The sequence below is a fragment of the Pezoporus wallicus genome, unplaced genomic scaffold (genome assembly GCF_028554395.1).
Source record: "Pezoporus wallicus isolate ANWC-B61680 ecotype Strahan unplaced genomic scaffold, APGP_CSIRO_Pwel_v1 scaffold_6446, whole genome shotgun sequence".
Lineage (NCBI taxonomy): Eukaryota > Metazoa > Chordata > Aves > Psittaciformes > Psittacidae > Pezoporus > Pezoporus wallicus.
In genome coordinates this window covers 7,515,371-7,527,865 of record NW_026636264.1, presented here as the reverse complement: position 1 = coordinate 7,527,865, position 12,495 = coordinate 7,515,371, and the positions used below count along the sequence as shown (strand labels likewise).

At 37.9% G+C, this 12,495-nt stretch overlaps 1 protein-coding gene across 2 annotated transcripts in view; it reads left to right on the top strand.

Annotated features, from left to right (window-relative positions):
- ARHGAP42 (Rho GTPase activating protein 42) overlaps positions 1 to 12,495 on the top strand; it is a 154,869-nt gene that overhangs the window by 72,759 nt on the left and 69,615 nt on the right. For both annotated transcript variants that reach the window (XM_057399797.1, XM_057399796.1), the window contains exon 4: positions 10,504 to 10,575. In XM_057399797.1, coding sequence (XP_057255780.1) covers positions 10,504 to 10,575 — 72 coding nt within the window. The remainder of the gene's footprint in view (positions 1 to 10,503; positions 10,576 to 12,495) is intronic.

The following is a 12,495-nucleotide window of genomic DNA, read 5'->3' as shown; positions in this document are numbered from 1 at the left end:
GTTCTTAACTCTCTGTAGCTGAGCTGAAGGAGTGATCAAAAGTACCTGTGTAGGCACTCCCCAGGCACGTTTGGTATTTTTATAATGAGTTCACACGTCCTAGGTTCAGTATTATTTTTGAATGTTAGGTATCTTGAGTTCTGCCTTTCTCCTTCAGAACACAGTAGTAGCTATGTTAGTTACAAGAAGGGTGGTCCGTGTGAACCCTCCAGCTGTTAAAAATTACTGACTCATGAAGACAGGTTTGGAGCTTGTCCTGTTTAAAACTCAGTTCTTAGAACTGCGCTGTAATGAAAATTTCCTATAGTGGATCTAGGCACCCTGTTGTAGATGCATAGCTGTGTCCTGAGAATGTAAGTTAAAGATGGCTTAATAAAAGTAGTGTTACAGAAACTTAGTTTACAACCCTGTTGATCCATAAGTTGCTTGAAGTAGATAACATTCTTCGATTTTGGATTGGATCAATGGTGCTGTCAGTTGTAAAACATAAATATTGTATGGTGTCACATAAATATTTTATGGCACTTGATTACAAGCAGTGAGACTTCTGAACAACCCTGAATAATTCATAGATGCTTTCTTGCCCATAACCACTACACTCAAGAATCATCAACATGATAATTTTTTCTCAGAAGCTAATGGGAAGCAGGTAGAAAAGGTTTGAGCATTAATAGTTGTTGCATGATTCTGTCTGCCTTTGCATAGCATTTCCCAGAGCACCTTACAGAGCCTGGCTAGGAGCTGGGAAGGTCTGAATAGCCACTGTGAACTCGACAATTGGTACAGAAGGCTGATACCCAAAACTTGTGTGTCAGTGCATGGGTCCTACAAGTTTACTCCTCTGTTGCTAAGAGCCCAGGAGCAGCAGCTGACACCAGTGGTAGGACTGGCAGGCTGGGGTTGGCTTGCACAGACACTGTTAGTAATTCAACAAAGTGCTTTTCCTTGCCTGTACTCCAGCAATGCAAAGTTCAAGCAGCACTTCCACCCTCCAAACTTTTATTGCTAATGAGGGCCCTTTATTCAAATCCATTTCCTGGCAAGGCACACTGTGAGAGGAATGAAGTCAACTTTGTTAGAAGTTACTGTGGGAGGGCAGCAACAGCATTGTTAAAACCTATGTCTGGACAATTCCCTTGCTACCATTTGTTGCATCCTAATTGCCCCCTGAAGCCTAATTAACGACATGCTAGTGTTTACATCTTCATTCCGTAACTGTAATAGTTTGACATTTGGAACAGAGACTTGACACATGAGAAGATGTGTGCAATTTTTTTTAATTGTTATTTTTTCAGGCAAAAATAAATGAAGTTGTAGGGAAGAAGTTAAATTTTAAAATTTGTCATTTAAGAATAATATTAATTTTTAATTTTCCCCCACCACTTCAACTGCATTATAAAGCAAAACCTATCTAAATCTGTTTAGACCCCTTGTGTACACAGATGTTTCTTTTGGGGAGTATCTTAACATTGTAACAAATACGGGACTCCTTTGCCTGTTTGTATGCTGTCAGTGGGAGAGGAGAGAGAAGTGTTCACTCTGCAAACACTTTCTAGTCTACGATCTGATTTCCTTGAGTTTAACACGCATAACTAGTGTGTGTTTATGGTCATAAAACTAGCCATGGCCCTTAATAATTCAGCTTAATTTCGTTGTCTTGATGCCAACCTCTAGCGTTTTCTTGAGACTATTAAATATTACTAGAAAATCTTATTTTTGTTTCTTAGAATCCTTATCAGCTGCTGTTTTTCATTCCTCCATTTCCTCATCTTGTAAAGTGCATTGTGTTGCCTTTCTTGAAGTCTATTTTCAATTTTATCAGTATTATTTATAGATGATAATAGCTATAGTTTTTCATGTAGTCTCTTAAAAGATGTTTTAAGTGTACATTTTTGGTATAATAATTTTATGAAAGAGTGAGTATATTTTAAAAGTCTGTAGTAAAAACTTTAAGACACTTTTAAAGGTGAACATCACATGGCTTTCCTGTTGTAATCTGGGTTCATGAGATGCTATTGAATATGGTAGCTGGAAAAGATACTGTTTGACCTTTCTTGGGTCAGATATTTGAGGTATTTTAACCTGTCTCGTCATTAACTCTCTAAAAAGAAAAATCTAACAGTCTTTTGAGATCTGCAGAAAAATAAAGAATTATGAGAAAATAAGAGACTATCTGACTTCATACATACATACATACATACATTTAGACATTATGGAACATGACTTTTTTCAGTAATCCGTTTTCTTAAGGCTTTGTTCTGTGAACCTGGAAGATGTACAGCAGAATTAATGTACAGGTGTTTGTAGCAATTTCACTTCAGCAGTTCACAATGCTTGAAAGGCGTGCAGTGTTCCTCTGAGAACAAATCTACTCTCTATACGCAGATGGATTGTATTATATGGTGTAAATAATTTTTAAGGCTCTCCATAAAATGTATTAGATATCTCATTGCCACTGCATGTTATCAAAAGCATTTTTTTTCACTGGGTATGTGGCAGGTTTGTAGCCTCTGACTTTATTGCTAGTAAGAGTGATAGATCATGTGCATCTGCTGCATTTTCTCCACTCAGCAGCACAGTTTGAGCATCAGCTATTAAAATGTCTTTTACAGTAAATTTAGTTTGTCAAACCAGACCATTTAGTAGGAGGTGATTATAATAAGTACAGTTTCTGTTCCACATACAAACAGTGTGAATTGGGTAGCTGCTTCTTGGTGCTGTTTAAAGTTGCGCTTGAAGCGTTAGTGATCTGACAGTGCCCAAGGATCTTGTGTTTATGACCAAAACAGATTAGCATACAAACATTAAAACTTAACTACTATAAAATAACAATAATTCTGGGAATTTAAATATAATGATATTTTCTCTTTAAATATTTATAAGGCAACAAAGACATTTTAAGCTTCCTGCAAATTCTCAAATGTGGAATTTGAAACAGATGGAATGGATATTTAGCTTTTCCCTCCAGAGACATCAAAGGCAATGAATGCATTGAGTGAACAAGATAGTTAAACAGAAATAGCATTAAAAAAGTATTAAATGAACGTGTAGATAATAGATGTTATCTAGATATGCCAAATGCCATTTTTCCATCTTTAAAAACTTTTACTATATGGAAATTTTGTGGCTAACTTTATTCTCCTTTGCCTGTGATGATGATTTCAGCCAGAAATAATCTGCCTCCTAATGCAAAACACAAACTGTTCAAATGCAGGTGAAACTTGCTGCTGTAAATTCGTGATGCAAGTATGCTCATATGAGTGCCTTTTCTACCTTTCCTATGTGTCTTGTGATTCACTGAACAATATCTCAGATCAGAGTCCAGTCTTGCCATGCGGCTCATGAAGAGAAGAGCAACCCATTAACAAAAATGATTGTGAGATGCTTGAAGTCCTATGTAGGACCTCTTACTTCCTGTATAGCTCTGTTAAATATTTGTCCTGTACTTCAAGACCTTGCCATTAGATAACATAATGATGTTCACCTGTTTCTGAAGCAGCGTTAAGTGACAAGTATCAGATGATGAGAGCTACTGATTTCTAAACATCTGTTTTTTCTTTTGTTTTCCATACTCTGCTTCAGTGAACTCCCTGGATGAGTCCTGTCTCTGTCAGACTCCAGTTCACTGCCATGTTCCAGAGTCAGCTGATGAATCTGCCACCTTAATACCCATTAATGACTGAAAGTATGAGTAGTAGAGGTAGCATGCTGTCACAGGACTCTGTGATGGAGAGCAGAATGCTATTTCTGAGACTGAATGAAGACCCATCATAAAGAGAAGTGATGTATAATGGCAGATTTCTATTTTAACATGCAAAATAGCAGATGAGCTGTTTTGATGTACCTATTTCAGCACTCACACATATATTAGTTGGTGATAATTGTAATAACTATGCTAGAAATTAATTAAATAAAAGGAAATTAGAGAAAAGATTAATTAGAGTGGAGATTCAGAGCAGCCCTATGGAGAAGGACTTGGTGGTGTTGGTTGATCAGAAAATGAACATGAGCCAGCATTGTGTGCTCACAGCCCAGAAAGCCAATCGTATCCTGGGCTGCATCAAAAGGAGCATGACCAGCAGGTCAAAGGAGGTGATCCTGCCCCTCTACTCTGCTCTTGTGAGAACTCACCTGGAGTATTGGGTGCAGTTCTGGTGTCCTCAACATAAAAAGGACATGGAACTGTTGGAACAAGTCCAGAGAAGGGCCACGAGGATGATCAGGGGACTGGAGCACCTCCCATTTGAAGACAGGCTGAGAAAGCTGGGGCTGTTCAGCCTGGGGAAGAGAAGGCTGCGTGGAGACCTCATAGCAGCCTTCCAGTATCTGAAGGGGTCCTATAGGGATGCTGGGGAGGGACTATTCATTAGAGACTGTAGTGACAGGACAAGGGGTAACGGGTTAAAATTTAAACAGAGGAAGTTTAGATTGGATTTTAAGGAAGAAGTTCTTTCCTGTAAGGGTGGTGAGGCACTGGAATGGGTTGCCCAGGGAGGTTGTGAATGCTCCATCCCTGGCGGTGTTAAAGGCCAGGTTGGATGGAGCCTTGGGTGAGATGGTTTAGTGTGAGGTGTCCCTGCCCATGGCAGAGGGCTTGGAACTTGATGATCTTAAGGTCCTTTCCAACCCTAACTATTCTATGATTTTAAATAAAGAAGTATAAAATATTTTCTTTTTTTTTTTTCAAAGGATAACAGATATTCTGTATTACCTAATGTAATAAAATTTAACTTCTTTATTCCCTGTTTAACCCCACTTTAGAATTAAAAGTGTATTTGACTGGTTTTTTTTGTTCTTGTAAATTCTGAAGCAAGTAAGTTGTTCCACTATTTCATTGGTTGTAGTATTCTAGGAATTTATTCATCATTTTGGGAGTATGATTGCATTTGTAGTTCTGCTGTTTGGTTACATGTTAGGAGTGTCATATACCTTTGTGAGACTGGGTAGCTTAGGACTGTGAAGTTAACTTGAGAGTAACTTTCAGTGAGTCTTGTACTATCCTTAATGTTTATCCAGTCTCGCTTCTTTCTGCTGAAAGAGAAGCAAGTCTACTGCCCAGTCCCAGATTTCTTTGGGTTATTCCATATAACTTTAAATAGGTTTGGTATACCCCTGAGTAAGAGCAGACTTCAAGCCCTGTGGCTCAGACATTCATTTACTTTCTATTGGAAACATCTAAGCAATGTTATATTTAGGCTTTATACATCTACTCAGAATTATCTTCATGGAAACAAACCTGATCTTGATTGCAGAGAAGGTGGCAATTTCATGATGTGTTGCATCTTGTCTGAAACGTGTTCAAATGGATCATGGGAATCTTGTGCTTATTTCTCCCTATTTATTGGGAAGGGAAGCTTATGTGTCTGTATCAAGTGCAGAGATTGTGAATATCTAATGTTAAGTGACTGAGTTAATTGCCTGGTATGCTCCTGAGACTATTTGTACTAGTGTTGTCACCGAGATGGTAATGTCCTCTTCCAGATCTTGCTGTTGGCTGGGCATGGCCTGATTCAACAGGGGACACAAAGTTCAAAGGTTTTGGGGGGGAGCTGTTACTTAAACTCAGAAATACTTTGTTCCTTTCTCTACTCTGTTAATGCCACTCCTTAGAGCTTGCATTTTTCTGTTGTTACTTGGCCCCAAAGAAAGTTGACCAGTATTAGTACGGAGTGCTCTCAAAGGTCCAGGATTTCAGGGTCATTCACAAGAGTTGTCTTCTGGGAGCTTCTGCTTCACAGTTATTGCAGACACAGAGGGTATTGGTGCCTCCTTTCTTTCCACGAGGATCAAGTTACTATATTTATGAATAGCTGTACTGGACCTTGGGATCTTTGAGTGCTGAGGTACCATAAGTGTTGTAGCTTGCCATGGAGATGGAGATACTACAGAAAAGGCAAGATGCTTGAGAGTGGTTGGGATGTTATTTGGTTTGTACTCCTTGTACCCTCATCTGAGATAGGTGAACTCATCTTCATCTCATTTAGGAGCACACGGAAACATCTAGGAAAGCATATGCCTGAACTTCAAGACTGTTGGGTGTGAACTGAATGAAATATGGTTTATATGAACACTTGATTAATGATTCATGTACTAATGTAATGAAAATACTTTAATTCTTTTTAATTACATGCCATGCTTAATATGCTAGTGGATAGTTTAAAAATAGAAAAAAAAAAAAAAAAGAAGGTGCAGTCAGATATTTCTAAAATGAGGTGTACTCGCTCATTCCTGCCACTGAGCTCACAAAATGGAGTGATTGCAAACTGTAATGTTTTCTTGCTTGGAAGGAACAAAGGAAACTACCAAATGGGAGAACAAGCCTAAGAGGGCCTCCTGGTATTTGATGTTCTCCCCACCCAGCTTCTTGACACAAGGTCGCGTCTGGTTAGCGATCACAAAAACAGTCACAGTACTCTTTGCAAGGTTTGCTTGTTTTCATACTGCTCTCAGCAACCTTCTTAGCATGACAGGGACTGTTTGTTCTTTGATTTTATTTATTTATTTTCCTTCTTTTTTATTTTTTTTTTTTGTCCACTTCCAAGTGCAGTCCTGGGAGTAATCCTTGGATTGATTCCCCTCAGTGAGGGCCTAGGCTTTTCTCTATTCCAATAGCACACAAAATGGTACAGGTACAGACCTGGGGCTCATCATGCTTTCAAGAATGTGTTTCTTTATGCATAAATTTATTTTTAAACATACGTTTTATGTGTATTTTACTTTTAAACACAAGCTGCATCATATAGAAAAATAGAAAATAGCATTCACTTGACAAAACTTAGAGAAAAGTAATTTATTCAGCCATCTGTAGCTGCTCTCAGACTTGATTGGCATCCACTTGTGTAAGTGTATTAAGACCACTTGATAAAGCACTAGGATTTTTCTGAAGTGGTTATTGCCTTACGCATTGTACATGGAAGTGTCCAACCTCTGTTATTACCAGTCAGTAGTTATAACTTTCTAATCTGAACCTGCTTTGCCATCATCTGAATTTCAGCTCTGCTTGAAATAACCAGCATTGGTAATGATCTCTTTAGAAAACTGGCACAAGCTTGGATATTTTTGATGTAATCTTTTGTTTAAGATTAAGATATACTTTGAATATATTAATTTTTTTTGTTTTATAAGTGATTTCTGTGTAATGTTTTCCATACAAAGCTGTAAAAAATATTTGCTACAGGCACTGAAATTCAAATTACTAACTTTATGGGATATTTATACTTTTTAACTTTTAAAATAGAAACTAAGGACTTAAATACACGGCAAATGTTTTATCATGGCATATTTATATTCTTTGTAGCATGTAAACCTGATACATGACTAAGTTACATAAATGCCTTGTAGTCTGTATTTGGTGTCTGCTGTTATATTTAAAGTTATATTGATTAGGATCTGTTGATACAGGCCGCAGACTGAAAGAAGTGGGTTTTTTTCTGACAGGAGTTGAGAGAAGTATTTCAGATTAAGTTATTTCTTTATATCTAGTGGAGCAATATATTTCTACATCAGAAATGCATTACTGTGAATATTTTAGCTATGAGATTTGTTGCCTTCTCTGAATTAATTTAATTGGTATTTTTCAGAAGTCTCATACCAACATGAAGTAAATCAATATTTGTCAGCATTCAATATTTGTGAGTCATTCAGTATTTTGGGGAAGTGAGTTTTATTTCCCATATGCAAGTGTGATAATTCTGTGTTGCAGTGAAAAGTACTTGTAGGAGATACAGAGCAAAAACAGATGTAATTCAGATAAGCTTGATTTAATTCCTAATTCTGTTGCTGCAAAAGTGCCTCACTTGATATTGTTGCTGTCTTATTCTGGCAATTGGGAATCCTGTTAACTTAATTCTGTCAGTGACCTACCTAGTTCTTAACCCTACAAATAAAAATATAAATCTCAAAGGTATTAACTGTTCTTTTTACTGCAATTTAGCATTATAGATTGTCACGTGAAGCTCAAAGCTTTTAGTGCTTAAACAGCTTAAAATTTCTGTGTTTATACTGTTAGTATTTAATAACAAATAAGCATCTGCATCAATGTTTTAGTTAAGTGTCTATTTATATCCACTGGATCTATCTATATGAAAGGAGATGAAGAATATACAGTCTGCATATCATTCACTATCCCAAATTTAGGGCTAGAAAACCAATTGGGAAAATTCAGTCAAAAAAATAACATTGACTTAAATTTAAGGAAACCTAAAAATGGAAATGCTCAGATTTAGTTTTAGTCTTCCCTTTCTAGCATAGCGACAATTTGGTTTCTAATAAGGTTATGTTAGTTGATGTTGAATTTTTTTCTTCTAAAAGCTTAAAACATCCCTGGCAGTGTTCAAGGCCAGGTTGGATGGAGTCCTGGGTGATATGGTTTAGTGCGAGGTGTCCCTGCCCATGGCAGGGGGGTTGGAACTTGATGATCTTAAGGTCCTTTCCAACCCAAACTATTCTATGATTCTATGAAAAGATTGCTAGTCAAAAATGTCTTCTCAGCACTGATGTTTCACCATGTTGTCTCAAAGGCCATCAGAACATACTGAGATTCTTCAGTTATGCCAACAGAAAGTGACCTCATAAATTGTCAAAGCTGGCTGACAAAAGGCATTTAAAACGTGTAAATGTTTATTTTTCAATATCTTTTACAATTTCAGTATGATTTTGGTGGTATTTATTTTAACAGTAAAAATCTAAAAAGCAGAGAAAAACTTTTGTACATGAAAAGGAAAGAAAAGATGCATCCACAGTTCTGTACCAGTGACTCCAGCAAGCCTTTGTGATTCCTGTATATGCCAAAAGCCATATGCAGGCTCTTCATGCTGCCAAAACTTCCAGCTGCTGTTTCCAGGTGTATGCACTGCAGTTCTGCCTGACTGTGGGCACGTCATGTAGCAGTTCTGCACTACCTAGTGATTCTTGTATATAGATTATCTTTTGTGAATAGCATGCACTTTGCCTTGTATAAAGTATTGAGTCTTGAGACATAGTTTGAAAACGTCCACTTGGAGGGTAACACAGTTTTGTAGTCTGCTGCAATTGAACTGATTAGAGGAAGTTGAATGCAGTGAAAGCACTCCTCTTCATCCTCTGTGCCTGGTTTCTATTTTAAAATGTAGCACGTTTTTATCACTGCATCACTGAGCATGCCAAGTGTTGCCTTTGCTGTCTTGGACTTTCTTATGTTAGGATGTCAGTGAGAATCTCAGTTTTTCCTGAAACTTTGCCCTACTGAGAGATGTGGTGGTTCTGTGGTCTTTTGAATTGTAATGGTAGGTTTGGGAGGAAAGAAAATGTGCTTGTGTTTCAATGGGTTTATTCTATATGTTTATTATTACAGCCTTTTGGGAGGTTTTCGTGCTCAACTGACAATGTAGCTTTATCAATTATTGTTATGGAAGAGTCACAAGAGCTGTATTCATTCGCGTTTGGCTTAGGTACATGTTAGCTTTGCCCAGACCTCCAAACCTGCCAAAGCCCAAATGTGGAATGTGATGAGTATGGTAAAGACTGGGCTGGTGAGGAGAAAGAAAAGCTATTAATGCAGAAAACCTAACATTTTGCCTGTAGATAGTATAATAGAATATTGTAGTGTGTTTTATTGTGCTTTATTTCTGATGTGTTCGCAGTTTTCAGTTTCTTCTGAGTTTTCTGCAGTGAAGTCATGTAGTTGTTTATTCTGCCTGTCCCTAGGAGGCACATGGTGAAATGCTAGGGGTTTTTCGGTGAGTGGCAGAATGGCACGGCTGGCATTCGTATTCTGCTGCATGTGTGTTTCCAGTCCAAATGACTAGGGACCATTTTGGGTGGTTGCTGCTGGGAATGGTATTTGGAGAGGGGTTCCCAGGACTGGATTTACACTAAATAAACAGAGGCTGTGAGGGGAAAACTGTGATTCATTAGGAATCCTGGTTTAGGTTAAAGTGGTAGAAATAACTGCAGGGCATCTTAGATTAGTTTAAAAACTGGAAAAGTAGAAGGAATCTAGAGTGTTTTGTAAATTGTCCACTTTTCATTTTAGAGTTCTCTGCCTTACTTTTCCCCTGTTAGCCAAAATAGTCCAACATAGCCAAAAAGGTTCAGCAGTCAAAAATTCAGATTCTGTATACACAAGCTTTTCTAGGCGGTGCTGTCAGTACTATTATGTTTGTCTTCTCTGTTCTGCCAAAACATGTCTGAAAGCTTTTGTTTTCTATTCTGGTTCTAGGCAGGACAGAAGGAACGGAAGTAAAATACCAGAAAACCCATCTACGTATTGCAGAGAAGCTTACTACATCATTCATTACAACTGCTTTAGAAATTGCTTCATGAAAGCGATCAATAGTAGACTAGTGAACATGTGTGTTGTATGTTTTACGTAAAGAGGACGTAACTGTTTGACTTGCCCATATGTTCTTACCAGAATGTTACAGACAAGATTTTTTCAGTCTTGCACATTGGCAGAGTTAGAGTGACTCCACTTCCAGCGAGTACTCTGTTTTAAAAAGATATGTCTTATGTTTAACTTTGCAGATCCAGAATGCTAATGATGTGCTAATAGCACCGCTGGAGAAGTTTCGCAAAGAGCAAATAGGAGCAGCAAAAGTAAGTGGCTGTGGAAACAGTTCTTTTTCATTTCATGTTTATTTGAGTTTATCAGTGTGTTTTGAAGGCTGGACTGAAAACAAGTATTTTTTATTCAAACATACTTGATGCCATCCTCATTAATGTGTTAGTAAATTATACTGGATGCTTTGCTTCAGAGAAGGATACGATTTAAAAATGGAGTTTAAAGACTGATTATATGCATAGTACAGCTCTTACAGCTGTTGCACATTCTTACCATCTGGAGTTGCGTTCATATTCTGGTGTCTGCCTTCATGCTAACATTGCATCTTGGGTTAACCAAGAATGGCACAGCTGATCTGGGTGCAGTGGCCCTCAAGTGGCTATTGTATAAAGATGGAAAGAAGTCAGAGTGTTTCAGCCATACACTCTCACTTGTCTCTGCTTTCCCTCTCCACTTTACATGGCTGATGCAATGCAGAGTATTCATCTTCATGTTGCCCAGAGATTTTTCCGTGGTGGAAGTGCTCCAGTTGATGATTTAAGCCAATTCTTTGGTGTTAAGTGTTAAATTTGTGTTAAAGAATTAGTGCAGATTGTCTATACCAGGGTCCAGCTGTCAGCCCAGGAAATGAGATATACTGGGGAAAAAGATGTTGCAATGAACCATTAGACTAAAAGAGCTAATTTCAGTCTGAACTTGGAGTCTTAAGTGGTTATCAGTGTCTGTTTTGATCACAATCTCAGAGAAATGCATAAAGGCTGAGGTGGTCAGTTAGAGATATGTTTAGTAACATTTCCTTCTGTCTATATAAATATGCTAGATCTGAAAGCATTTTGCATCTTGTATTAGTGCTTGTACATTTTTCCAGGAAATCTGCCATTTGTAAGGTTAAATGGGTAGAAAAAAATACTTCTCTTTGATGTTGTAGCTGAGGTTGCTCATGTGCTGTACTCAGCAAACCTCAGAAGAAGAACAGAGCTCTTGGAAAGAGAGACTGAGGGTTTACACTTTTTGTACTGCTCTTGTGAATGTGTAGCAAGCAGATGAGGCTACTTCCGCACAGGAACTAAGTAAATGTTTGAGGAGAATTTTTACTGTGAACTTGAGGTCAGATTTTTCTGAGATGTTTTTGTGTACAGCTGCATTCTTCTTATCCCACCCCTATGCTGCTGTGAGATGCAGGGCTGGGAGTTTATTTACCATGCTGCACAAATCAGAATTTAGTCCCAACGCAAAATTATTTCTAGTTTTCAGTAGGTTTTGGTTGCATTGTTCAGTTCTTTGTGTTACCATTTTGTTTCATATTCCTGTAGTTCATGGGGCATCATTCATCTCTGCAGAGCCCTGTTTGAAAGCCTAAATTGCTGTACTATTGACTGTCCTAGTTTATCAGAGAGGCAAATCCACAGGCAGTTCACAGAGCTCTCTGCAGATGCTCATGTCTCCCTTGACTACGTCACTGAGTAGATGTCAACACATATTTAATGATCTAATTGAAGATAAGTCCTTCAGTTTTCTGAATCAACAAGTATTTAACAGAAAGTCTGGGCTGGTTGAGTCCTCTCTGTGTAGGATATCACAATGGCTGGTTTCTTTTCCAAATGACTTCCAGATAAAATATTGACATTTGCCCATCTTATATGATTTGTGGAAATAGTGATCATTTTGACTTCTTTGTGGTCACACAACAGTGTACCGAATGACTTCAGGAGGGAGCCTGGCTCAGTTAACTCTTATTCCAGTGCCTAATGGACTTTACTATGCAGTGTTGCGTGTGTTTTGGGCAGCCCAGGATACTGGCTTGATACGCTGATTATATATATATATGTATATATATTTAGAGAGAGAGAGAGAGAGCGCTCTTCCGGGTCATTGTTGTCAAATAAACTCCTACTTTCTTGCATTGCTCATAAAGTTCAACTCTCAGGCTCAAAAAATGAGAGATTTGTACTGCC